The following is a 27,500-nucleotide window of genomic DNA, read 5'->3' as shown; positions in this document are numbered from 1 at the left end:
CCGCAGTAAGGATAACTGCTGTAGAGGAGTGGCAGGTGAGGGAACTATGGGTATGCGATTATGGGCCTAGGCATGCAGGTGTTGGCTGGCAGAGCCATATTAGGACCGCCCAGGGGATGTAAGTAATATTCCGATATGGGCATAGCTGATGCCCATACCTCCCAAACCCTAATAGCACATCCACTGGATAGGCCGTAACCCATTGGGGGAACACATAGGGACCATACCATTGAACTGTCCCCGATTACCAGGGACGTCCCTGATTTCGACTCATATTCTAACTCTGGCCCACCTAAACCCTCCTAGAACTTGTGATATTAGGAGGAAAGGTGATGGATTACACGTAATGAATAACGACAACAATTTAGAGTCATAAACAGCATGTACCTCAGACAATGTGTATGAATACATATGCTCTGAGTCTGTCAATGTGTCAGGTTGATAGCACCAATAATTTAAATGTGTACCTGATGTTCTTATGCCGTTTCCCTGATTCAGTCTTCATTTTTCCCTAATCATATGAGAGGTCTGATAGGGACAGAAAGCACATATTCCACGGACTACCTTAGAAAGATGATAGAATAATAGGTATGCAGTAGCATGACTCGGCTGACGGATGTGGGTCCCAAATCCCAATTACTTGTCTGTATTGAAGAATGTCAGTTCCCATATATCAGCCAGATGGGTGCAGATTGTAAGAGGAACACACAAATAATATGAATAAAACACTGGACATGCCGCTGATTCCGTACAGTCGAATGGCATGCCGTCGCCTAATGGACAGCCATTCCCGATACTGTAGGCATGTAATCTGATGTAATAGGCATCACAAGGTAGTATTGTGGCCCTCTCTCCCACCCAGGGATGTGAGTGTCAGATGCAAGCACCAATGTCAGTGCATTTGCAAGTGCGGGAGCAAGTGGTGTATGCCTGTTTGGACACCAGTATGCAAGTATTACACTGTTAAAGCAATGTAGAGGCTAATTGAGTGTAAGAAGCTGTAACCAGAGGTTAGCATTGCATAACACCATGCAAACCTATGCACACCCGCTCACAACTGCTTTAATGTGCTTTAATCCCTCCATATCCAATGGCCTTGTTCTGCCCTGCAACTAAATAATCGGCCTCTGCAAGGCTCGGAACCAGGATCCTGCACACACAGCTAATGTGATTTACCAATACGCCATGACATATATACAGACATCGGACATTACCACAAACATATCATACAGCGCAGTCATTCAACAGTATAGGAATGTATTCCATCATGTAGATGTATGTGTGAGTGCTTATGTCCAGCATATAGGTACATACATATATAGAGATATATCAGGAACATACCATGTGACAGCAAAGCATTACAAACGAATGAAAAGGGAAACACCAGCGATGCCTGTATTATGTAGTGGTGTTGTCCTATGTAATATCAAGACTCTCTTAGACAGACATGTGTCAGTCATACACACAAACAGTTGTACATTGGCCATATACATCACTCTGTGCATGTAATGTACATTAACACAACAGTACCTGTCCAATCATTATGTGAGAACAGTACTCTTGCAAGGTGCTGTGTGCAACATCATCATCATAATAAAGGTAAATGGGGTAACCAGAGAGGGACCGGTAGTTTTTGTGTGTACAATGGGGTTGTCCGCATCACGTGTACCTGGAACATTTAGGAGTGATCTGCATACCAGGATCGTGTCTGAGGGACTGGGGTGAGGATAACAGGAGTATGTTGTGATGCATATTACAAGGGTTACATGTGTCCAGTGGGGTACATGTGTGAAATGGACAGCTATGTATGGGGCAAATGTTGTCCTAGGAACCGATTGGCCTTATGTTTCCCTAGGGTGAGAGTGGGATGTGGGGGAAGGAGAGTAGGTATGCTCGTGGAGGATAGGTAGGGTAGGATCACACACAAGACAGCATACAGGGTTGGTATATGACACATGTGGGGGTATACACCTCAGATGGGGAGGGGTGTTTGGCCTTCACAAGGATATGGGAACAGTGGGACAGAGATCCCCAGCCATGGGCAGCCACCACTGCACCAAAACAGCTGCAAAGGAGGCAGTGCTGGTGGCTGTCCAGGAGGGGTGACCTCACCCTGTAAATGTGACACTCCACCCTTGAGCTTGCGTATCTGGCCTCGGAACCCCTTATTGAGCCCCCAACGCACCACGTCCAGGACCGCACAACAGCGGACATTTTTCTGTCTGGCCCTGCTCCCAGGGGGGACAGGCCCCATCCGTAGTGGTGGTAACACCAGAAGGTGGTGCAGAGCCAACAGAGGTTGAGATCCAAGGCTGGGTCCCAGATGTGCTGGTGCCCAGTGCCATGGTCAGCTGAAGTGGGACAAGAGGTTCTGCCGGGACCTCTAAACCTATACAGCCTATGGTGTTGCAGTTTAAACACAGATATGGCTTAGTAATAGACAACAGCATGCAGGATTACTTACAACAGTATGCATAGTTATGACCATCAACCCAACACAACAGATGGTATACATTTGCAGAGAGAGCACAACACCTGCATATATAGTGCATGACATCTCTACAAAGTGTAGAAGACATGTGACTGCAGCTATGAACAGTGGCCCATTATTGGCTTGCCACTGAGAACCCCAGACAGTGTCTGTCCTGCCACTGTTTCATGTGACATATGTCCAGTCAGGGATCCGATGGCAGTAACACATCCCTATCACCATGTACTAGCAGCAATCCTCACACTATGCTCCTGCTGTGCACAGATGCGTGTTTAGTGTGTAACACAGGAAACAAATGGATCCACACACTGACCAGTCTACAGATGGCCCTACAGATGGGGGTCCCTCATGAACACAGGACTGTCATGTCTGTTATAAAACATGCAGAATAGCCATTACCACACACATGTTAAACAGGCAGTAGTCTCAATGAAGCATAGCTACACTTACATGCTGTAGTCATGTCTGACACATCTCCCTTCTGTCTTTAGGCTATTTCCTACTGTGTATGATGTTTGAGGAATATCCAGATATCATCTGTGATGCCGTTTCCAAACACCACATCCAGGTACCACTCACAGCGACTGTCATGTCCCAACACCAACATGATGTTCCTAGATATTGTACTGTGTTTATCATATGAATGGCTATGGGAACATCATCACAGCTGTTCCACATGCAATCAGCTAGAAGAGGACTGCAATAGGTGCAGAGGCCATCACCTGATCATGTCCATCACTTACAATACATATGCTGATGCTGAGCATGTGTATACCTCCGCATCCACCAGAGAGTGTGTGGGAGGGACAGACAATGTACATCAGAGAAGGGCTTGGAGACTAAAACCCATGTATCGTCTGTCACACACCTACCAGTACAGGGGTCAAACCCCTGGCTGACTAGTCATTACTATTACAAGTGCATGCAGTTACTACATGTGCCACAAAGCCGACATGTTGCTGTGCTGTAAGAACATATATGTGTGTTGGTGAGAGACGTGCAACAGAGACATAGTAGACATACATTAGGGGTAGCACACATGGCTGTCCATGTGAACGGATGCCATTGTCACCACAACCACACTCTCTAATGGACTCACATTGACACTCTTTGCCAGGGCCACAAATACACTCCCTAACTACTTAGTTTGCCACACTGCAGTAATGCACAGATACTACATGCACCACAGAGGATATCTGGAGGTTCTATGGGCTAGGGCATGTGAATGTGTTTGACATCTGTTGGTATGCCAGTGGGGGTTATACTGGGAGTGACTGTGGTTGGGTGCATCATAACCCACATGCAGACACAAGGTGCCAGTACTGACATGCATGTATGCATTGCATCATGGGTGTGTAGTGGTTGGCTGTGCAAGATGGTTGTACAAGGCTGGGTGAGGGGTGATCCTTGGCATCATGCCACGCAACAATGGTGTGCAGTGTGGTACAGGGGTGTAGTGTCCGCAATGTGCCACAAAAATGGGTACTGCATGAAATGCCCTGACATCCTGGTTACCATTGTGTTTGGCCATAACTTTGCAACGCATGCCATGTCTGTGTTTGATAGTCCTTGACATGGACATTGCCTGGGATGTGCATGTCCCACAATACTGTACAGTGACATGTACAGGTGTACCTGGTATGGCAGGCACATGTTCTGTACACTGACTGTTATCCTCCGATATGCCAATACTGGCCTGGTGTGGCAAAACCTGCTTATAGTCAGCAGGTCGACCCTGCACCTGCATTGATAGCATAATACAGGTATTCCCTGGTGTCAGTGGTATCAGTCCATACAGGGCACATGTGTATGACATTTTATGGCCTCTGTAGACCACATTTGATGGCACCACATATGTTGCAGGCGTCCAGTAGGGAACATAGTGAAGGCGCACTGTCCGCAATTATGTGCCTATCGTACTGCTGTACAGGATGCCATGTCCTCTGCAGCCCACTGCAATCACACCATGCCTACTATCTGTCATCAATGTGCATGGTACTAGCAACATATCAGGATATCCTAGGCAAGTGTATTTGTGTATGACACATGGGTTTATAACATATACCGGGTACTAGTAGGGTTGCATACTTTGTTCACCAGGCCTTTTGCCAGATGTAGGGGTATGGCTTGCCAACACAGTCCCGTAGCTGACTGACATCTGTACACTTTGTGAGGTGGGCATTGTGTCATAAGACGGACACCATATATGAAAACTACAAGATCTGCTCCCCAACATGTCCAGTGCTTAGACACTCACAGCCACCCCCACACAGGCTCTGACTGTTAAGCACACACACCTGCCATGTCCTGGATTTGAACTCTTACCTATCTAGTGTATCACACTGCAGCAATATGCATTTACAGCACGTGCTACAGAGAATACCAGGTTACAGCATTCCTAGAGGTGTATTTCTAGGTGTGTGACATTAGTCTGTTGTCAGGCAGATGGACACACACACACACACACACACACACACACACACACACACACACACACACACACACACACACACAGTTGGCAAGTCTGGGATTACAACACTGGCGTAACTACTCTATCACACTACAGCAATATGCAGTTACAGAATGCACAACAGAGACTACTGGTCTATGACTTTCCCAAAGGTGTATTTCTAGGTGACTGACATCAGCAGCATTGCCAAAGGTGAGTATATGATTTATACGGACTGTGGGTATAAACAATTTCTCTCTACACAGTCTGAGACAGACAGACGCGCACACCTTCACACATACAATTGGCAAGTCTGGGGTTAGAACTGCTACCTAACTAGTATAACACTACAGCAGTATGCAGTTATGGAACACACCATGGAGATTACTGAGCTACAGCTCTACCAAAGGTGTATTTCACAATGGATGACCTCAGCAGTCTTGTCATAATACTGCTATGGGGAGGGCAGTGTGTGCATGGGACATAACCCAGTCATGTAGGGGTTGACATGCCACATGCCGGTGCACACGGGGCTATATGTCACAGGTACGTGTATACAGCTACTAGATGACTACTTCCCTGTACAGTCATGTTGCACAGCTGGCACATGCACCACATAGTCTGACATGCTGACAGATACAGGTGGCTAGTATCTGCAGTGAATGACATCTGCACCTCATGTGTTTGGGTTCCTTTGGCTGTGTGCTGGATGGGACAGGCACGGATGGCTCCTTGTCATAGTCACCCTCTTCCACACATCTATGTCCATCTAATTTAGACATATTATAGTGTGTTGTCCTTACTTATATGCCTGCAATTCCTAACCACTGTGTGTGCAAGGCAGGCATGGTGCATACTGACATGTGTCTGCACTAAGAACTGCGACCGCCAGATATGTCCGGACCACTGGTGTTTGCAGACATGCCCTTCATGTGTTTAAGTGTGTGAGCATGCCCAGTATGGCCATCTGTATCCCATGTGTTACATTTATTTATTTTATTTATTTTACATTTGTTAATCGGGCTAGTCCAACTGGATACATGTCCATTTTCAGTGGAGGCCCGAGGAGAAAAGCTCCACTATCTAATGCAAAGTAACAAAAGTACATTCTAAGTACATAGGCAGTTTAAGCTGCACAATCTAATGCATAGTAACAAAAGTACATTTAAAGTACATAGGCAGTTTAAGACACAACTAAAACAGGCATTCAAAATACATAGGGAATTAGAGACACATCTAAAACAGGCATTTAGGCAAGTTTTTCAGTAAGAGTATTCAAAATTATTAAATCTCTTCAGTACAGATATATACAATAAAGACATAAGTAATTAAGTAGTTTGAAGGCTAGAAAAGAGTAGAAAATACTAGTTTGTAGTTAATAGAGTCAATTTCTTAGGTAGAAATGAAAAGAGAGATGGAAAGGGTAGGTACATGTCTAGGTAATCTGCACTGTGGTGCTGACCTTTGTGTTGTACACCAACAGGTAGCATGCTGTGTCTGCAGGGTATCCATTGGTCATGTGGCATTGACTGTTGCTACATTTCTGCATAGCAAGGGGGGGCACCTGACTGTATCTAGATTCCTACGCAGGAGCGGGGGTGGGGCACACCTGACTGTTGCTATAAGTGTACGTTGGATGTGGGGCACACCTGACACTTGTACACTTTTGTTACTACTGCACCGGTATGTCAGGTACTCCGTTTCAGTGTGTAGACCTACCTATTGTGCTGGCTAGAGGCATACCAGTGTACTACAGATCTTAGCTTTAATTACCAACATATTAGTTTCTGACTTCCTAGCCTTCACAACCTCCATCCATCTGCCTGGCCTGCTGTAGTCTGTCTGTGTGGGTCTGTGGGAAGGGTTACCCATAGGGCACATTCAGAGGCCATAGTACAGCATTTGTTTGTGTCGGTCTACACCTGTCCAGCTGGTTGAGACTTGTGTGGGTCTTATGGACACACATGATGCTCAGCCCATTACCTGCAGTGGGTTTTGTCACCCTGTGTAGTACTGGCTACTATGATGACCCCAGTATGTGTTACAGATGTCATGGTGCCACTATGGGTGTCTACTGTCTGCTGCCTTAACATTCAGCCACCCAATTCCCTTGCATGCTCCCATCCGTACCATAGCTACAGGTACCAGCACACTCTACTACATTTGGCAATTGGAAGGTTGATTGACTTACCTTGAGGGTGTGCCAGACTTGAGGATGGTGCTGGAGGGCTGCCTATGCTGGATGCACATAGTATACTCCCTATACATGGCTGAGCACAGGTAGTGTCATGTTTGGCATCCCTTTTACTGTCTGTGCGAGTCAGAGAGGATGACATTCCCTGGGTCCCTACTGTGTCAGTGCATATGTTATGCATTGCCTCTTTGCCAAGGCCAGGTCATACTGTGCATGCCTCCTTCCCCCTACTGGGTCAGGCTCAGGTTGTTCCTCCTCTGAGTCACTCTCTGCCTGTACAGGCCTTGGCATTGGTGGGGGGCTGTGTGGCCCTGCCCCATGCTGTTCCTGCTGCAGCTGTTTCCGCAGGATTATATGGTGTAGCGTAGCACATACCATAACAATTTGGGTGCATGTAGCTGGTGAATACTGCAAGGCTCCCCGGATATGTCCAGACACTGGAACAGTGACCTGAGCATCCCAAATACATGCTCTGTTATATGTCTGGCCTGTGCGTGTGCCTCATTATGGCATTGTTGTTCAGGTGTGTGTGCATTTCTGATGGGTGTCATCAGCCCCGGCTCCAGTGGGTACCCAGCATCCCCCACTAGGTGACCATAGGGGATATCCATACTGGCAAAGCTATGGTACAGCTGTATCAGATGCCATATTTATGAATTGTCATAGCTTCCAGGGCAGCCAGCACACACATTCATTATAATGCCCTGGGCATCACATACGACCTGGGAGTTGATAGACTGGATGCCCCTGCAGTTGATATAGGCCCTACTCTGCTCACCAGGTGGTGCTTTGATGCATAAGTGTGTGCAGGCTATAGCACCCACTACCCCAGGATAGTCTGCTATTTGGTGGAAGAGACGCATATTGCTGGTCAACACCTCACCTGTGTTGAGGAAATATACGTGCTCACTGGCATGGGCTGACATGGCATCTAAGAAATGGTGGAATACTCTGGATGCTGATGCCTGTGAGATCCCCATGATATCCCCAGTAGTGCTTTGGGAGGTACCTGTGACTAGTATACCTAGGCCTACACATACCTTGGTATCCCCTCTGCCTGTTTGATGTGTCAGGTGTGGCTGGCACAGCTCAACAATCTCCTGTAGGAGGTCTCTGTCCACCCTATAGTGCTCTACTATCTCCAGCTCATGTAACCCCTGGTAGGTTACCCTGAGTCTGTACACTCTTCTCTGTTTCCTCACTGAAGGTTGTTCAGCAGCATTCACATCTTCACCACCCTCAGCCTCTTGCACATGTTGGTCTATGTTGCTTGCTGCAGCCCTTCTCATTTTGTAGGTTTGTTTGTTAAAATTTCGCTGCATGTATACACCGGTGGTGTAGAGTGTGGAAAAACCAGAGGGGAAGGTGTTTGCTTAGTTTATAGTAGTGTTCTGGGCTGGGCTGGTCTGCTGCCCCTGTAATCGGCTGATTCTGATACATATCACCTGTCAGCTTAGCTAGTTCACCTTGATTACTCTCCTACTGCTGTTGTCCCTCCCAAATGCACTAGGCAGGTATAGACACACCCTTAGCTTAGCCGTGCTAAGCTAGGAGCAATCCAGAGTCACTGGGCTCCAATCCACATACAGTATGCCTGACACCCTCCCATGATGTCACCCATATCCCAGTCCTGCACCGGGCTATCTATACACATACACTCTTGGGACCTGCCTCACACCCTGGGGATAACCAGGATTCACTATCCTTTACCTCATTTGCATATGATTGCCTGCTAATGCATAGTTACATGACCCATACTGAGCCTCCCCAAAACTAACCCACTGCTTACTGTCGTGCAAACCCACACAAAACTGCTTAAAAGCACGTTACTCACACCCTATTCAATGACCCTTGTTCTGCCCAGCAACAAAACAACTGGCCTCTGCAAGGCTCAAAACCAGGACCCTGCACACCACAGACAATGTGCTTTACCACTAAGCCATGGCTGATAGACATACATCAGATGTTATCACGTACATATCATCCAGCACAGGCATTCAACAGTATAGGACATGCATTCCATCACGTAGATGTATTTGTGTTAATGTCCACATATATATATATATATATATATATATATACATATATATATATATATATATATATATATATATATATATATATATATAGATATATATATATATATATATATATATATATATATATACATATATATATATATATATATATATATATATATATATATATATATATATATATATATATATATATAGATATATATATATATATATATATATATATATATGTATATCTCAAGAACAAACCTCGTGACAACAAAGCAGTAGACAAGAATGAAAAGGAAATCACCAGAGACTCCTGTATTACGTACTGGTGTTAATCCCAAGGCAAGTGTGTTTCTGTGTGACACACGGATTCAGACTGTATTCAGGGTAATATTAGGGTTGCTGACATTACTCACCAGGCCTATTGCCAAATGTATGGGTATGTCTTGCCAACCCAGTCTCTTGGCTGATTGTGACATTTATGGCCACTATATAGGGAAACAACAAAACACGCTCTTCAACACATCCAGTAGCTAGCCACTCACAGCCACCAACACATAGGATATAACTTACAAACACACACCTGCTATGTCTTGGAATAGAACACCTACCTCACTACTTTATCACACTACAGTATTACACAGTTACAGAATGCGCTATAGAGATTACTGGGTCACATCAATCCCAGAGGAGTATTCCTAGTTGGGTGACATCATCAGCCTTGCCAAAGTTGAGTATAGGAATCGTACGGAGTGTGAGTACTCTAAAAAGCATTGTTCTGTCCACCGGCAGATGGACACACACAGTCACTCGGCATATTTGGGATTAGAACACCGACCTAACTTCTTTATCACACTACAGCATTACGCAGTTGCAGAACATGCTATCGATATCACTGGGTCTCATCAATCCCAGAGGAGTACTACTAGGTGGGTAACATCATCAGCCTTGCCAAAGTTGAGTATAGGAATCGTACAGAGTGCGAGTACTTTAAAAAGCATTGTTCTGTCCAGTGGCAGACAGACACACATACACTCGGCATGTCTGGGATTAGAACACTGACCTGACTACTTTATCACACTACAGCATTACGCAGTTACAGAATAAGCTATCGAGATTACTGGGTCGCATCACTCCCAGAGGAGTATTCCTAGATGGGTGACATCATCAGCCTTGCCAAAGTTGAGTATAGGAATCATACGGAGTGTGAGTACTCGAAAAAACATTGTTCTGTCCACCGGCAGATGGACAGACACACACACACACACACACACACACACACACACACACACACACACACACACACACACCAGTGATGGGATCAGAACACCTGCCTATTGACAGATCACTATTACAGTATTACACAGTTACGAGTTGCACCACAGAGATTACACATTACAAGGCAGTCATCATGACCTTCTAGGATTGCGGACATCAACAGGGATTTTGACAGTTACAATGTACATAGCTGTGAACCTGTGTTTAACATAGGAGTCCATCCTGAACAGGAGTATGCCCTTCTGTGGAATGGACGACTACTATCTCTATAAAGGGTTACAATCGCCATGCTCATACACATAGTAGCACGTAACATACATAAGGTGTCAGTGGGCATGCTCACACACTTAGTAGCACAGGGCTGTTTGAAATGCACTATGAGTCCAAATACATAAGGTTATGCTGGGCATGCTCATCCACTTAGTAGTACAGGGCTGTTTAGGATGCACTCTGATTCTAAACACGGAAGGCCACAGTGGCCATGCTCATACAGTTAGATGTACAGAACATGTTGCAATGGTCTCCGGTGTTAGTAGTTGTCATTGTTAGCAGGAACATTGCACTACATGTATCTGACACTGGTCATCTACACAACATCTGCTGCTGTCTGACACCTTAGATGTATCAGTCTATAACAAGCACAATACTACCACTCACAGTGATTTCATGCTAGGAATGGCAACTGCCTGACCAACACAATTAGCCAATGTCCTGCTGTAATTACGAGGTTGTCCAGTGTCTGTCAGTCTGGGATGACATGACTGACAGAAGACAAGCCTTTGTCACAGATCACATGCATCCATGATTCAATGGAGTGTTGATAATACCTCGCTCACATTTGCCCATATAGTGCCATTCCAAGGCAAATGACCTAAACACTGGATAACACGCTGAGACCTAGAAGACAATTGCATTGTATGCTTATGCTAACCAGTGCTAGATGTGTTGCTGTCAGAATCACAGCTGCTCACTGTTGAACCTACAATGGGGAATACTGACATCTGTGCAGTGAGGAACACCTGACTGACGGCTCTGTTGTGCACAATAGCACTGCCACCATGTAACTCAGAACCGGACGTGTGGGCCATAACACTGGTATGGACCATTCCAGGTGGTGGTGTCCCCACATTCATAACGGCTACTCACATGTACAGACCAGTACTCCAACATATATCATCACAGATGAGCCAGGTGCAGGTCACAGTGTCAAAAGCTGCATTCTAGGATGCAATCCACAGACACCACCATGTCCTCAGACCACCAACACACATTCATACATGTGGTATGACATGTAATGGAACAACACCAAGTAACCTTTGACTGGTGGACTGTACCTAGTCCTACAACTGTACTGACACAGTTACATTATGTGTTATGCAATGCAATGATACCACTGTTTGTAACCAGGTCAGCTGTACACATACCAGGGTCCCTCGGATATTGACAGCATTAGCAGATGACTGTTGCAGTGCACCATTGAGTGTGTACACAGCCTGACATGAAGCTATGATTGTACAAGATGTTTATGTGGGGAGCAGATTGTTTTGACATTTGTGTAGGATATAACCTGGAATGTGGACAGGTCCCATGCAGCCTGTATGCATGGCATTAGAGAGTGCAGCTTGTACCTGCATAGTTGTTATTACAGGGGCTCTGTAGTGTACATGGATATATGAATGTGTACCTGTTGGGGGGGAGGCAGTGTGTTTATGTTATCCAAGACCCTATCTGGCTGAACAGGTGCTATTTCTGTAGGTGCAGTACCTCTCATGCCATAGTGCTGTGAAGCACAGCAGGTCTTGTTGTTGCCATTATGTTTCATGACACAGCTGTGGAATCCTCTGTGTATGGCCTCATAATATGTGGATGAGTAGTTTCACATTAGCATTGAGTGGCATTATATAGTGTATCTGAATCTTACTGAGGCTGACCATGGATCAACTTCCACTCATGTGTGTTGACCCTTGCAACAGTTACTACCTTCTGTGGTACAGTTTAAGGCAGGGTACCACCAGTTTGCCTTTATGGTTGTGTTTGTTTGAATCCTGTTTCTGTTTCAATGGCATGATCACTGCACATATGTGAGTGCCTAAAATGCATTTGTGTAGGACCCAGCATTTGCAGATGCATTGTACATCTGCATGGGTGCCATGACAGTCACCACTTCACTCTTAAGGAGCATAACATTGGCTTTGAAGACTGACCATGTGTGGCATACTGTTAGCCCTGTTGGTGTGACTATGGTGATCCAGGTCATTGGTGTTGATGACATCCAACATGCATTGAGCACATATGTTGTTACATGATGAGTCTTCCTGATTCTTAATGGGATAGCTGAGTGGCCATGATTATGGTGTCCTGTCTCACAGCTGGTATTTCCCATTACAGCACAGTGACAGTTGGGATTTCTGAGGCATGGTGGATGATCTGTCACAAGGTGCAATTTGGATTACACTTTGGCACAAAGGTTGTTGCGCAGCATAATGCATGTTACGTTGTGCAAGTACTTCTTGCGTGGGGGTGTACATATCCCTCAGGAAGTTGGACACACCTGTGGCCCATGTGTTCCAATAAAGGATGTTGGCCAAGAGGTGAGGTATGTGTTATAACATGGTCACGCAGGGGTGCTCTCCAAAGCATTAAACCATATATCAATCACTGCACAGATATGTTCTCCATGTTTCAGATTTCTGTAAGTGAGTCCATATTGAGTATCTGATTTGTATCATTGAGTAGCAAGACCCACAGTTTATTTCTTGGCTGTCCCAGTTGCACCAGTGGACTTTCACTTGAACCTGACATGATGAGGGCACTATAGGGGATGCATGGGCCATTGCCAGTATCCAGATTCTCAGGGGTAACAGGTGCAGACCATGTCTGACAAAGTATCATTGCCTATCAACCATGTTATCCCAGGCAGAGGGATGCTGGATACTCTTTGAATTATACCAGTAAATGTCACAATTGTGGAATACAATCCTTGTCCCTGTACTGCTGCATCATTCTGGCCACTGGCAGAATGCTACCCAGGCCTTGGGACATACCCGCATGGGCTACATGACCTGACAGTTCCTACATGTGTTTCCATGCAGTCCAGGTGCTACTGTATCACAGGTCCTGCACAACAACATAGCATATGCCAGTGACATGTGTATAGTTCTAAAGGTGGTTGGAGTGTATGGGTATGTGGCTAATCATGGCAGACAGGCAGTTGACAGTATGTTTCACTTATATACCTTGGTGTGTAACATAGTGCTTGGTTTGCGTTCACAACTGAGTACTGTTGGCCATGTTTCCGGCCACATGTTCTGAGGTGTGACACAATTATGCGAACTATGTCATACAGTCTTTGTATTCTGTTGTCTGTCTATTCCAACTTGGGAGGCCTCTTGCTTGGTCAGATACTTAGAGGCCTCTGTGAATGTGTGTGATATCTGGTGGAATGTGTGTGTGTTCTTACTGTGTTCTGGTAAGGGTATGTGTTGGTTGTGGTGATGAGATGCATGTGTTAACCTACACCTCTTGACTGTCTAGTCCAGTCATGGGTGTAGTATGGACTGCCTCCAAGATCACCCCTGTATCTGCATCCCAGAAAATGTGTGGGGTGTGGTGTTAAGCAGTTTTGGCAGTGTACATGGCCTAGAGATTGCATTCCCCCAGAATGGCCACATACACAAAGCTGACATTAGTAAACACCAGTAGCTGAGTAGTGGACATGCCTGTATGAGCATTCAGTACTACAAGTACCATGTACTGTATTTTGTATACTTACTGCTTATGAAGATGTTTTTGACAGTGATGCTCACATGTAAATATTTGAGTTATGGAAGTAGCAACACTAGCTATTACAGGAACATGGTAGCTACCTTTACCCCCTCTGAGGGCCACATCACATCCTGATAGTTGATTAGAGATGATGCAAGTGTGAACAGGGCTGTATCCTTGTCTGGGTATAAACACACATACCAAGCAGAACCATGAGCTCTGTTGGGCACAGACACCTACTCCCCACACAGAGTCAGATATCAAAATAGACTCTGCTGCCACTATCGACATGATCAGGATATAATCAGATAGTGTATGCCATCACCTATGAAGCTGCTATTACACATGGGCAGCAGTTTACTACATCTTAAACGCCTACTGCAGATGTCACACTGGAGTTAAAGATGAACTGCACCCTGTTTCATTATCAGTACTGTCAACATATTTCCAAGCAGCTGTTAGTCTGGCAATGAGAGGTCAGGCTACACAAATCTACATGTTCAACCAGTGTGTCTCTACTGTCAATATCCACTCTATGTAGGTGTAAACATAGCCATTTGGCACAGCCCTGTAACAAGGGTCAGTACACATTTGCAGAACATGTACACATGCACAGCTGTCATTGATTCCAAACAATAGTAGAGAGGTGGATATTAGGCAAGGTGGTCTTTTAGGCAAGGCTCATAAGACAAACCCACCACCGTACATAGCACATGTAACCAGAAACTGAGGGTATTGCTACTTAACACCAGAAGTCTAAACCTCACATTGCACACACTCAAGGCACTCCTCGTTATGGAGAACATTGATATCTGTGCAGTAACAGACACCTGGTTGAAGGCTCCAGAGATCACCCCAGCACCACCAGGCTATAACTCATACCACACCTTTTGGCCACAGAACCCGGACCGGAACACAAAAGGCAGGGGTGTATCCATATTCATCAAGGATACTCACACCTCCAGATTAGTGGTGCAGCACGATGCATCAGAGATTATCCAAGTGCAAGTGACAATGGGCAACACGGCAATCCATATTGTAGCTTGCTACAGATCACCACCATGACCCAGGACCCACATTGCACATTTCCGGGGACACTGGGAAATATGCAGGTCCTACCAAACACCCTAATACTGGGTGATGTCAACTACCCAAACATTAACTGGGAGAACTACTCGAGTACTAACTCCCTTGCCCAGCGCTTCCTAGAATTCCTCAACTCTAATGCCCTGGAACAACTGGTCTACACCCCAACCAGAGGGAACAACATATTGGACCCAGTCATCACCAACATGGGCAACCGGTGTTCCACACCCGACGTCAACCCCTCGCTGGTTAGATCAGACCATAGACTAATCACTCTGGATATTCACATTCCGTCCACAACCCCAAACAAGGAAACCACCATGGAAATATTTTCCAAAGCAGACTTTATGTTGCTTATGCCTGAGGTGGAACGGTTCACAGCCCCCATGCCAATGGACAATGCTGTCCAAGATGCTGAAACCTATACAAAGGCACTCTATGATCATCTGCAGGAATGCATGGATCGTGCTATCCCAAGTGTAACCTAGACTCACTCCTCCAAGAACAGGAAACCGGTCTGGTGGACCCCTGCCATACACAGGCTCTACAATAGTAGGAGGTAACTAGTACAGATAAGAGCGCAATCCCTAGAAGGACAGACATCCCTGATTAGTATCAGCAAGAAACTACAATCCCTCATGAAATCCTCCAAGGCTAGCTTTAAAAGACAATTTCCCAAGGACCCTACAGACAATCACAAAGCATTCTTTAGCTATGTCAAGAACCTAAGTGGGAACTCTCAGATCTGCTCAGAGTTGGTGCAGACTGGCACAAAATACACTGAACTGACTGATATTGCCAGCATTTTGGCAGACATGTTCAGTGCAAACTTCACACCCCTCTCAACCCCTAAACGGCCCTTAACCATTCCAGAAGAATATATGGCCCTGGCAATCACCAACACACAGGATAAAACTGCCCTATTCAAAGCCACAAATACAACCTCAATAGGACCAGACAGTGACCCAGGCTGTGTCTTACATGAGCTCCAAATGAACTAACCCCTCACCTAAACACACTGTTCAAACACAGACTCTCTACAGGCTACATACCCACAGAGTGGTGCACAGCAACAGTGATCCCACTCCACAAAGGTGGCGCCACAACGGACCCTGGGAACTATTGCCCTATAAGCCTGACTAGCCTGGTCTGCAAGGCTATGGAGTGCATCATCATGGAACTCATTAACAGAGACATTGGGAACCTCCAGACACTCGACCCAACCCAGGTCTGCTTGATGAGTGCATATCATGCCTACTGAACCTGTTTGATGTCTTACAGTCACCTAGACTTTAGGTGTGGGGTGTGATAGTTCACACATACTACCTGGACCTCGCTAAGGATTATGACACCATTCCCCACTCAGGTATTATTTATAAACTCACCAGCCAGTACATATACCCATACATCACAGGTTGGGTTGCCAACAGGCTTACACACAGAACCTATATGGTAAGCCTATCAGCATCCAGGTCCAACTCTTAACCGGTCACAACTGGTGTCCCACAGGACTCAGTCCTGGGACCCCTACTGTTTGCCATATACTTCTCAGAGGTACAGGAAAACACAGGTGGACTACAGCAGACCATCTTTGGTGATTACTGCAAACTGGGGGCCATAACTGACAGTCCAGCTGTCACAGACATCCTTCAAGGGGCCTCACATAGACCAACACAGGATGTCACAGTCATGGCCTCCAGCTAAAGGCCACAAACTGCATGGTCATTCCATGTTGGGAAAACTAATTACCCACATATTAACATGAGTGGCAACCACTTTAATACAGACGAGGTAATAGGTATGTGGGGACTACATTAGATAGTGATCTCTCCTTTGACAATCACATCTCCAAAGTACTTAGATCATCCGTCTATGTAGGCCATCTGACTACTTAAGGGTTCACATATAGACATACTGAGGTTATTGTGCCCCTTTACTCATCACTTATCAATCCCATCATCGAGTATGATAACCCATTTGGGATGTACCTCAGAAGACACATCCGACAGCTGAAGGGTCCACGGACATACCTCGGCAAGAGCATTACTGGTCTCAGACATGTGTCCTATGCTGCCAGACTGCATGAACTCTTGCATTACTCAGTGGCATCCCGTTTACTCAGAGATGATATTTGCTGCCCAACAAAGACATGTCCAAGTCAGGCTTAATGGATATGCTCCACCTATGGGAATCCATGTCACAGTGAGCCACACACTGTAATGAGCTAAACCTTGCCACAACCATAACTGGAAGATGCTGGAGTGACAGAGTCCTGTCACAGGTACTCCCCATGCTTTGGTTCTACATCCCTGATTACATTATACGGAGCCCATCACTAACACTCCAGGGACACCTTACAGACTGGATGGGGAACAGTGGGTACACCCCAGGGATCCTGCAATTGGCTCTGCTCCACAAAGGGACAGTTAACAAAGGTTAGTTAATCAATGGGATGGTGTCAGCTGACACATTTTGGCTAGGCGTATGAATGGCCTCGGGCAGTTAGCCACATACCTACCTATGTACCTATGAACCTATACATACAGTATCAGCACATGCTGATAGCTTAATTTACTGTTCAGGTGTTGACTTACCTTGTGCCAATAGCGGTTGTGTGTGCAATTGTTGAGGGCTGCCTCTGTAGGATGCACATGGTAGACCACCTATACATGACAATTTACAGGTGGTCTTGTGTGTGTGCCGTCCATGTTTACTGTGTGTGTGGGTGGAGAAGGGTGTCAGTCCATAGGTGCCTACACTGTCAGTGTGAGTGTGCTATATGTTCCCTCTTTGCCAAGGCATGGGCATAGTGGGCATGCCTCCATCTGCCTACTGGGGCTGGCTCTGGGTGTTCATGGTCTGAGTACCTCTGTGCCTGTGGGACCCTTGGCAATGGTGGTGGGCTGTGAGGGCCTTCACAATTCTGTCCCTGCTGCAGCTGTTTCCGCAGGATCATATTGTGTAGCATGGCACATACTATGAAGATGTGGGCACATGTGCCTGGAGAGTACTGCAAGGCTCCACCAGATATGTTCAAGCAATGAAACCATGATTTCAGCATCCCAAACACACATTCTATGATGATTCTCGTTTGTGCATGTGCCTCATTATGGTGTTCTTGCATGGGTGTGTGTGCATTTCTGATGGGAGTCATCATCCACTTTTCCAGTGCATAGCCAGCATCCTCCACCAGGTGGCCATATGGGATGTCCCCCTGGCAAATACCTGATAGAGCTGTGAGGCATGCCAGATGTGGGAGTCGTGATAGCTTCCAGGGCTGCCTGCACACACATCCATGATAATGCCCTGGGCATTGTACATGACCTGGCAGCTGATGGAGGGGTATCCCTTGTGGTTATGTAGCGCCTACCCTGCTCACTGGGTGGTGACTTGATGTGTATGTGCGTGCAGTCTATTGCACCCAGTACCTCCAGTTATTCTGCCACATGGTGGAAGAGACGCATATTGCTGGCCAACTCCTCCTGCATTCGGGGGAAGTATATGTGCTCATTGGCATGTGGTAACATGGCATCCAGGAACTGGTGGAGTACCCTGGATGCTGATGCCTGTGAGACCTCAAGGATATCCCCAGTTGGCCTTTGGAAGGTACCTGTGGCTAGTATTCTCAAGCTTACACATACCTTCGTGTCCACTGGGATGGGTTCTCTCTGTTATTTCTCACTCTGATGCGTGGCCGGCACAGCTGAACAAGTTGCTGTATGGTGTCCCTGTCCACCCTGTAATGCTCTACTATGTCCAGATCATTTAGCCCCTGGTAGGTTACCCTTGGTCTGAACACTCTTCTCCTCCTCTGGTGCCTGAGGTGGTTGTCAGCATCATCCTCCACACCACCTTCAGTCTCCAACACATGCTGATGAATCAAAGCTATGGCAGTCCCTACCATGTACATTTTAAAAGTTCCCCATCTGTTTACACCGATGGTGCAGAGTGTTTGGGAATACACAAGTGTGTGTGAGGTGCTTTCACACTTTATGCTATCGTGCTTTGGATGCTGCTGATGTCATTGGGTGTGTATGTGCAAATCCAGCTGCAGGGTATCTTAATTATGGGTTTTACAGTGAGTACTGCAATTGTGTGGCCTTTGGTCTTAAATTATGCTTGCCTGCCATGATTAATCTGTTGCCCTTTATTTCACTTTTCAACCCGAATTCCCTCCCATTGACAGGCATGCATCCAGCTGCCGGCTTTCTTGTTTGGTACTTTCCCTACCCAGGAATGCGTTGCAAAATGTGTTTTGTAGCTGTTCTATGCAATTTTGCTTTGTTCTGCTGTGACAGTTCTGTTTTCTTTGCAGTACGGCACCTCCCCTTTCCTGTTCTGCAGGTAGCTGTTAGCAGCCTTATTAGCTGTTGTCAATGGCCCACTGTGGGTTCCTAGGTGTTAATTACTCATTTGTACTCCTATTTCCATGCTGCAGCATTTCCTTATCTTTTTCCCATATCCTTCCTGTTTCCCCTCTGGTGCGCACCGTGCACAGCCATTTACCGGGTTTATAGCGCGTTTTCATCCACGTTCACATGCACATTTGGTTACCTTGTGTGCTCTCAGCTAAGCCAAGCTATAGCTACTTCAACACACCCCTATCCTGCAGCTTTGCTTAGCAACAGGCAAACTGGGTTAGCAATGCTCCAATGTGCTTACAGCAATGACGACACACCCCTCTCTTGATGTCATTTTTATCTCAAGGGCTCACCTCGGTGTTATAATGCTATGCTGTTTTGTGCATCCTTACACCAGCAGGAAATATGCAATTCAGTATTACTCCTCTCATTTTCATTGCACTACCTACTAATTCCTAGCTACTGCTCATAACACTATCACTGCCCCTTAGCAACCCTTGCGCCATGAGTATGGTGTAGCATGCCTGCCATTGACTATTATGGGGAAATCATGATATGTGTTTCATTGTAGTTTTATTCTATATTTTTGTATATTCCTTGCCATCCCCATTTGCGCACTGATGCCCTGCGCTTTAACTTCACATTAGTGTGGGCATAATATTAAATGTTCTTTTTCATATTTTGTGCATGTTGTTTTATGCCAAAGGCTATATATTTAGCCATTGGCATATATTAACAGTAAAATATGTGAGTTTGGTCCGCTGTCATGGCTCCAATTTTATGTTTGAAAAATGTAAACCGTTTTTTTTCGGTTTACATTCCTGCATGCTTACACTACACCTGCACCACTTCCTGAATTGCTATGTACCTTCATTTGCATGCTACACTGCTGCACATGGGGTGATTAGCATACATGCTCCGGGAGCTGTGCAGGCATGGCGTACACAGGTCATGCACATGGAAATAGCTCGTACCTGAATCGCTCGGCAGCCATATTTGGTGTTAGATCGCAGACGCTACTCCTTCACCTGGCGCAAGCTTCATGAATCCCGGGGTATATCTTAACTATATCTAAAAGTCTAGGCAGGGAATACTACCAGATGTCATCCAGCAGATAACAAGACTATTGTGATGGATCTGACATGGGGCCTAGTAGTAGATTAGGCCTCAAAATCTAAAGTGCTAGAAACCTTTTTAAACCTCATTAAAGATGTTACACAGTGAAGCTTTGTGCTATGGTGGAATAAAAGGAACATGCTTAAACTTAATGGAGCACTTTTAATCAGAATCTTTTCTTATGCTTTGCATTTTTACCTTCACATATTTCAATTATTACAGGATGCAGTGCTTAATATATTGATTTATTCCTTTGACACAGTGGGACTACTGGGTGATGGGCCATAATTACCACTGTGGACAGAAATCTATGGGTTCTATAAAATGGTGTGAATTAAAGGTAGGATTTAAAGACTTCTAGCAGAATTCTTGCTCCAAAGTACTTATATTATGCATTGTATGGAATGATATGACATTCTAGTACTATAAGCATAAGAAAGGAGGTGTGAATTAGGAATGTTGCAGAAAAAGGTAGAAAATGTATATTGTTAAAAAAGAATATCCTACTGAATGATGTATTATGCTGTATGTAATTGATTGTAAGAAAAGAACCAATAAGTTCTTGACACTAAAAGTTTTTACACCACAGAGTATTAGAGTGATACTTTGTCACACTTCTAATGAAAGCATTCTGATGGAAGTCATACCTGCAAATGGGGTATTCATATATGTTATTTGTGTCTGTTTAAAAATTGTCTTTTGGAAGTGCGGAGACACCATGCTTTAATCAAATATTTATGACAAAGTGCAATCTTTCTTCAGTAATAAGATTTACATTGTATACTGCAGTCTGTAGCTGTTTTATTCTTAACTGGCATTTGAGACAATACTGTTGTCCTTAACCAGATACCTGCCATATTGTTCTAGTCATTTGCTTCTGTTGGTAATCAGAATTAGACCTACTTAATGCGGATGTAGAGTACGGCTGAAGAGAGGTACTGCTGCTGGATCGGGACTGTCGGCCTGCTTCACTCTTTAGGTCCAGTCTGTCTGTTTTCCCATCCTGCTTTTCATCCAAGTCCAGCTCCTTTTTTTGGATAGCCCTCTGAAGAACACTAAGTAGGGAGTCAAAGCTGACAAGGTTGTGGTAATTATCAGGGCTGAAAAACATGAAAAGATGTAATTTATCACTCATTTATGTTACAGTATTCTTAGTTCATTATTTTATGACAGCTGCTTTTGTCAGGTGCTGTGGTTATGTACTGCTTGAAAGTCTTCTAGTGATAGGAACATACCACTGGAAGGCACACTTCCATTTTTGACAACACATTTTATTGTTCAGGAAAAATGGCTTTCATGTACAAATTTAGATACTAAGATGAAAATTAAGCTTACAGAAGTCACCAAACATATATAATTTACTTTGCTATAAAAGGAAATCTCTAAAAGTAAATGTCACTTTGGTCTGCCAAACTATTAATCCATCTCTTGCTAGTTTTGGCAGTTACTGGACTTATCACTACTCCTATAAGCCTATTAGTTCTGTGTTAAATCTACTTTTGTGCTAAAGCCTGTTTTCATACCAAGCAGGGCAGCTGCCCTCATAACTGCTCTACTACTGTTTCTGTGTGGAGTCTCTTATATTTTTTTTCATTACCGGGACCAAAACAAGCTGCAGACTCACCTTTGATACTGGGAAGATTAGAAAGACAAGGACTCTAATCTTATAGAAGGTGCTTAGATCAACATTCTAGCACTGACATTGCAGTACATTATGGAGGAGGGGGAGCAGCATCCTTGAGAGGCAATCCTTCAGATGGCATATTTAACAAATGCCTTTTTCTGCTTATGTTGATGGTAAGTTAGGCAGATGATAAAGGTCCCATAGCAATTACTTAAAAGAGAAGGGGTACTTTATTTGCAAATCAAATCCCAAGTAACTACTAACATCTTATTACATAATTATAACAATATCATCAAACAAATACACAAGGCACAAGCATAAGCAAATGATAAACATATCTGAGCAGGAAATGGAGGAGCACAATAAAAACTGTGTACCTGGTTAAAAAAAACTCTCCGCATTTAACACTGATGGAAGGATCCAGTAATAAAAACGTGGATACAAAACAAGCTTCACCTTGTCCCTATCATTTGGGTGAATTATGTGTACTATAGTGAATTATTTTTCTCAAATTTTATTTGTCTACCAGCAAGCAACATTTCACAGGATGTTCTCTTCTACTCAGAAATGTGGCACCAGAAATTCATAGTATCCAAAGCAAGACAGACAGACAAATTATTCATTTTGCAAATATACCTGTCTGCGCAGCAGCCAGTAAACCATCATTTTGTCAAAAATATTCTCTTAATGTACTCCTGAATTTGGTCACTATTTTTTTAAGGGGACTGTTGTAACAAATGCTGATTGTGACTCTGTGGTGTGTTTCGAGGAACCTGTCATTGGCTTCCTTTGCTCTTTCCATACCACCTCTACCACAGAGCTTAATATCTCATGGTATAGTACACATGACAGTAATTTATAACCTATTCACAGGGTCTGCATTATTAGCCGTAATTCTACTAGCAGGTGTCCTACTGCACTGCTGTGGTGCCATTTCAGACGTATGCCTAAAAAGTGTCTTGCCAGTCAATTTATGACTACTCATGGCTGAGACCATGATAAATAAGAACAGCAACCTTCAACTGAAACCTGTACACTTCAGTGTTTATTTCCAAAACAATGACTTTGGTACATATATTTAAAATGCGGAAATAAAGTATGATTTCTGGTTTCTGATTTGTTAAATATATATTTTTGTTGTGAAAAAGGGTGATAGATCACAGCTACTTTCCTTTCAATCAGCTGACAAGTGATAGCAAAACAGCACATTTTCAGCTAATTCATTCTTGTATCCTGCATTCTATAATGTGCTATGATTTCAAAGTTAGTTTATAGGTCATAGGTTCATAATTTCATAGTTATATACTAAGCTAAGAACTACCAGGCCTTTATTAGCCTACCGTGCAATTCAGCACGATTACATCATGGGCGTTTATTAGAAGAGTTATATGAGAAAGTTTCTAGAGGTTATGTGGGGGATGGTATGTAAGTTTTGGCATTACTGTCTGCACCTGTCTATCAGAGACATGCATGTCGTACCTGGGCTGAATTGCTGATTTCCGTGTTGCTACTTGCATAGTTATACCATGGTAGCATCAGCTTATCAACTTTGTAAGAGTGTTCATAGGAGGTTACTAGGCTATTGGCCCTGAGGCCCTTATAAGCTTAGCCAACAGTTTAGCCCATGTTAGGCAAGTCAGCACCTAGAACCCCTGTCCAGCAGGGGCACAGATGGAATCCCAGGAGTGTATTTTCTGTTTCCCATCCAGTTATCCAGGTTGCGCTTAAAAAGGGATAATGAGGTACTCTGCTTAACGTGCATAGGGAGTCTATTCTACAGATGAGTGAGTCTCTGGGACACAAATCTGTCTCGCCAACAAGTCCTATGGATATCACAGACCAGGTTGAGGTCATGCGTATGGGTTGCTTGAGTGGAGCTTGACTTATGTATATGCAGCAGTCCCAACAAGGTGGGGTCTGAGATTGCTTTTTATGCCAGACAGAGGTTGCCTCGGAGGAGTCTGTATGAAACTGAGGAGAGGGACAGGGCTTTCAGCCTATATGTGTAGGGTAGGTGTTTGAGACTCTAGATTCTCCTAGTGAGGAACCTTTGTGGTCTCTCCAGCTGCTGCAAGTGCTTGTAAGTTACATGCCAAAGAGGGCATTGTACTCAGTAATTGGCCTTATTATGGAAGAATACAGGGATCTTATGGCCTCTTGGTCCCTGGATGAGATACCCTTACTTATGAGATGGTCCATGTAGAAAGCTTTCTGTACAATGGAAGCAACATGGTGGTCAAACGTCAGGCTGCTATCAACCTGGGTGCCCAAATACCTCATTGCTGATTCTGTACTTGGGGCATTGTTATTAATGTGATAATATGTGGGGACTCACTCTCCCCAAAGGGGATGATGATACATTTTTTGGCATTCAGTTTGAAGCCATGTTTCTGGCACCAGTCATTTGTTTGGGTGAGACCCTCTTGGAGGATGTCCACATCACTTGGGGATTTGATGACTGCACCCATCTTGCAGTCATCTGCAAACTTGGTCAGCCATAGCCCACTGGTTTTGCTCTGCACCTCAGAGAAGTATATCCTGAATAACAGGGGCCCCAAGACCAATCCCTGGGATAGGCCACTCATTACGGGTCTACTGCTCGAGGTGGCTTCCCGTATTTTGATTAGGTGGATTCTATCAGTGAGCCAGTTTGCTACCCATCTGGTAACATATGGATTGATGCCTAGTTGAGAGAGTTCATCTACTATGCCTGAGTGAAGAATAGTGTCGAAGGCTTTGGCCAGGTCAAGGTAGGTGATGTGCACCATCTTCCCTTCATCCATGGCTTTGGCGACTGTCTCAAGGAAGGCAACCAGATTTAACAGACATGACCTCCCCTTGACAAAGCCAAACTGTGTGAGGTCGAGTGTGTGAAGGTTGCCAATGTCCCTGTTAATGAGGTCCATGATAATCCATTCCATGGCCTTGCAGATCAGACTAGTTAGGCTGATGGGTCTATAATTTCCTGGATCAGTGGATGGTCCACCTTTGTGTAAAGGGATGACAGTGGCTGCCCTCCACTCGGCTGGGACAAAGCTGAGTTCCTGTAGGATGCAGCCTGGGATGTTATCAGGCCCCATGGAAGCTGTTTTTTTTTTTCTTTTGAGAGGGCAGTGATGACCTGTTCCCTAGAGATAAGGGGTGGGGGGCAGGAACTGTGGATGTCTTGATTTACTGATGGGGGGCAGAGGGGAGAAGTTTTCACTGAATCTGTCAGCCAGTAGATTGGCTATATCTACAGCATTTGTGTATGTGGTGTCCTTGACCACCAGTTCTGAACAGATCTGGGTGCTTCCTTTGAGATTGTGGACGTATGTGAAGAAGACCTTATGATTGTCTCTAGTAGATGTGGCCAAGTTGGACTCGAAGTTGGCTTTAGAGGATTTTGCTAGTGCTCTAATTTGCTTGTTCAGGCTAAGGAGAGATTGCTTCCAATTGGACACCTGCTCCTTCTTGATCCTGGACGACAATATTTTCCTTTTGCTATAAAGTTTATTTATTGCAGATGTCCACCAGACAGGTTTACACTTCCTTATGGAGGATGATTTTGTCCTGTCAGGTATTCCTGATTCCATGCATCTATAGAAATGCTCATATAGTACTTTGGTGTAGATTTGGACATTGGTGCCAGTTCCTACAGTGAGGGAGGGGGCTGTGAACCTTTTTATAGCATCCCTCAGGAAGTTGTAATCAGCAATGGAGAAGTTTTTTTTTCTGTTTGATCCAAGCTAGGGGGGGGGGGGTGTCAGGGGAGATGGTGACTTCGAAAGTGACCACTTTATGGTTGGATCTTACCAGGGAGGATGATACCATAGGGATACTGCAGTGGCTACTCATGTTGGTTAATACCAAGTCCAAGATATTATCAGCTCTTGTGGGGGTATCAACTAGCTGTTCCAAGGCATTTGCATTGATAAAATTGTGGAATCTCTGGGCATTTGTGTTCTGGCATGAGTAGTTTTTCCGATCTATGGTTGGATAATTAAAGTCACACAGGATCAGGGTAAAGGGTTGAATCTTGATGGATTTGAAGAGGTCAAGATAGGTGGAGTGGGCATCTTGAGTCAAATTTGGGGGCCTGTAGCTAGCTATAATTTGAATAGGGGCCTTGTTAACAGCTAAGTGCACCTGGAGGGTCTCCTGTGCGTCATACTGTTTGACCAGACTGGAGGTGTATGTGTCTTTAATATACATTGAAACTCCTCCTTCTTTGGCTTTACTGCCCACAGTTTGGGGTCTGAATGTATGATAGGATGAGTCACCAGGTAAGGCTGGGGTGCTCTCCAGAACTTTGAACCAGGTTTCTGTGACTGCACAAATGTCAACATATTCCAGGATTAAGAATGCTTGCAATGAGTGCTCATGTTTAGACTCCTAGCATTTAGCAGCATGACCTTTAATTTGCATTTTGTTGAAATGTTTATGTTGCTAGTATCGACCTCATGACTTTTCCTAAAAAAGGCACTATGGGGAGGCAAGGACCTTGACCAGAAGCCTGAAGCCCAAGTGAGACAGATGCAGGCCATCTCTAGCAAAGCATCGTGGTCTGTCAGTCTGTCAATTATATCTTCCCAGGGTGTCAGGCACTGGATCCCACTAGAATGACACCAGAAACTAAGCCATTTGTTAAAGTCAGTCATTTTCTATTTGTACTGAGGCATCATTCTGGGTTGCTATATGCTAATACTCATTTCCCTGTAGGTAATGCAGCACATCCATCTTGTTTGGTATAATCTCATAAACAATGATGCATCTCATCTTCAAACTTCTGTGACATAGATTTGGTCATTTGTCAGTTTTTTTACATGGCTTCTAACAAGTGAAAATGTCCTCCATTTACCTAAAAGTGCTAAAGCACAGATAAGAGGGCTATGACATCCTTTACAGGTAAGCACTGATGCAGTAATGTTCCATCTCGAAAAACGGAATCCACAGAAAGCAATATGTCTAGTAATTCACTGCAGTCAGTCTGTCCTAGATCAAATCTTCTGCCAAGACATGATAACTCACCCTTTTTTCTAAGACTGAAAAATACTTGAGAGCATGTGGCACTGGGAAATAAATTCAAAATTCTTTAGTACTACTGTGTTAATTAGAATGACAGCATTTGTA

General features: G+C 44.6%; 1 protein-coding gene across 1 annotated transcript in view; it reads right to left on the bottom strand.

The window, feature by feature from the left end:
• The window catches only part of LOC122814238 (dynein axonemal heavy chain 5-like), a 3,525,594-nt gene that overhangs the window by 1,903,921 nt on the left and 1,594,173 nt on the right, over positions 1–27,500 (bottom strand). The window contains exon 54 of the mRNA XM_044086840.1: positions 21,664–21,864. Coding sequence (XP_043942775.1) covers positions 21,664–21,864 — 201 coding nt within the window. The remainder of the gene's footprint in view (positions 1–21,663; positions 21,865–27,500) is intronic.

Source organism: Protopterus annectens, chromosome 1.part1 (genome assembly GCF_019279795.1).
Source record: "Protopterus annectens isolate FY-2018-M chromosome 1.part1, PAN1.0, whole genome shotgun sequence".
Lineage (NCBI taxonomy): Eukaryota > Metazoa > Chordata > Ceratodontiformes > Protopteridae > Protopterus > Protopterus annectens.
The sequence above is the reverse complement of the archived record's forward strand: the minus strand, read 5'-3'. Positions and strand labels throughout refer to the sequence as shown.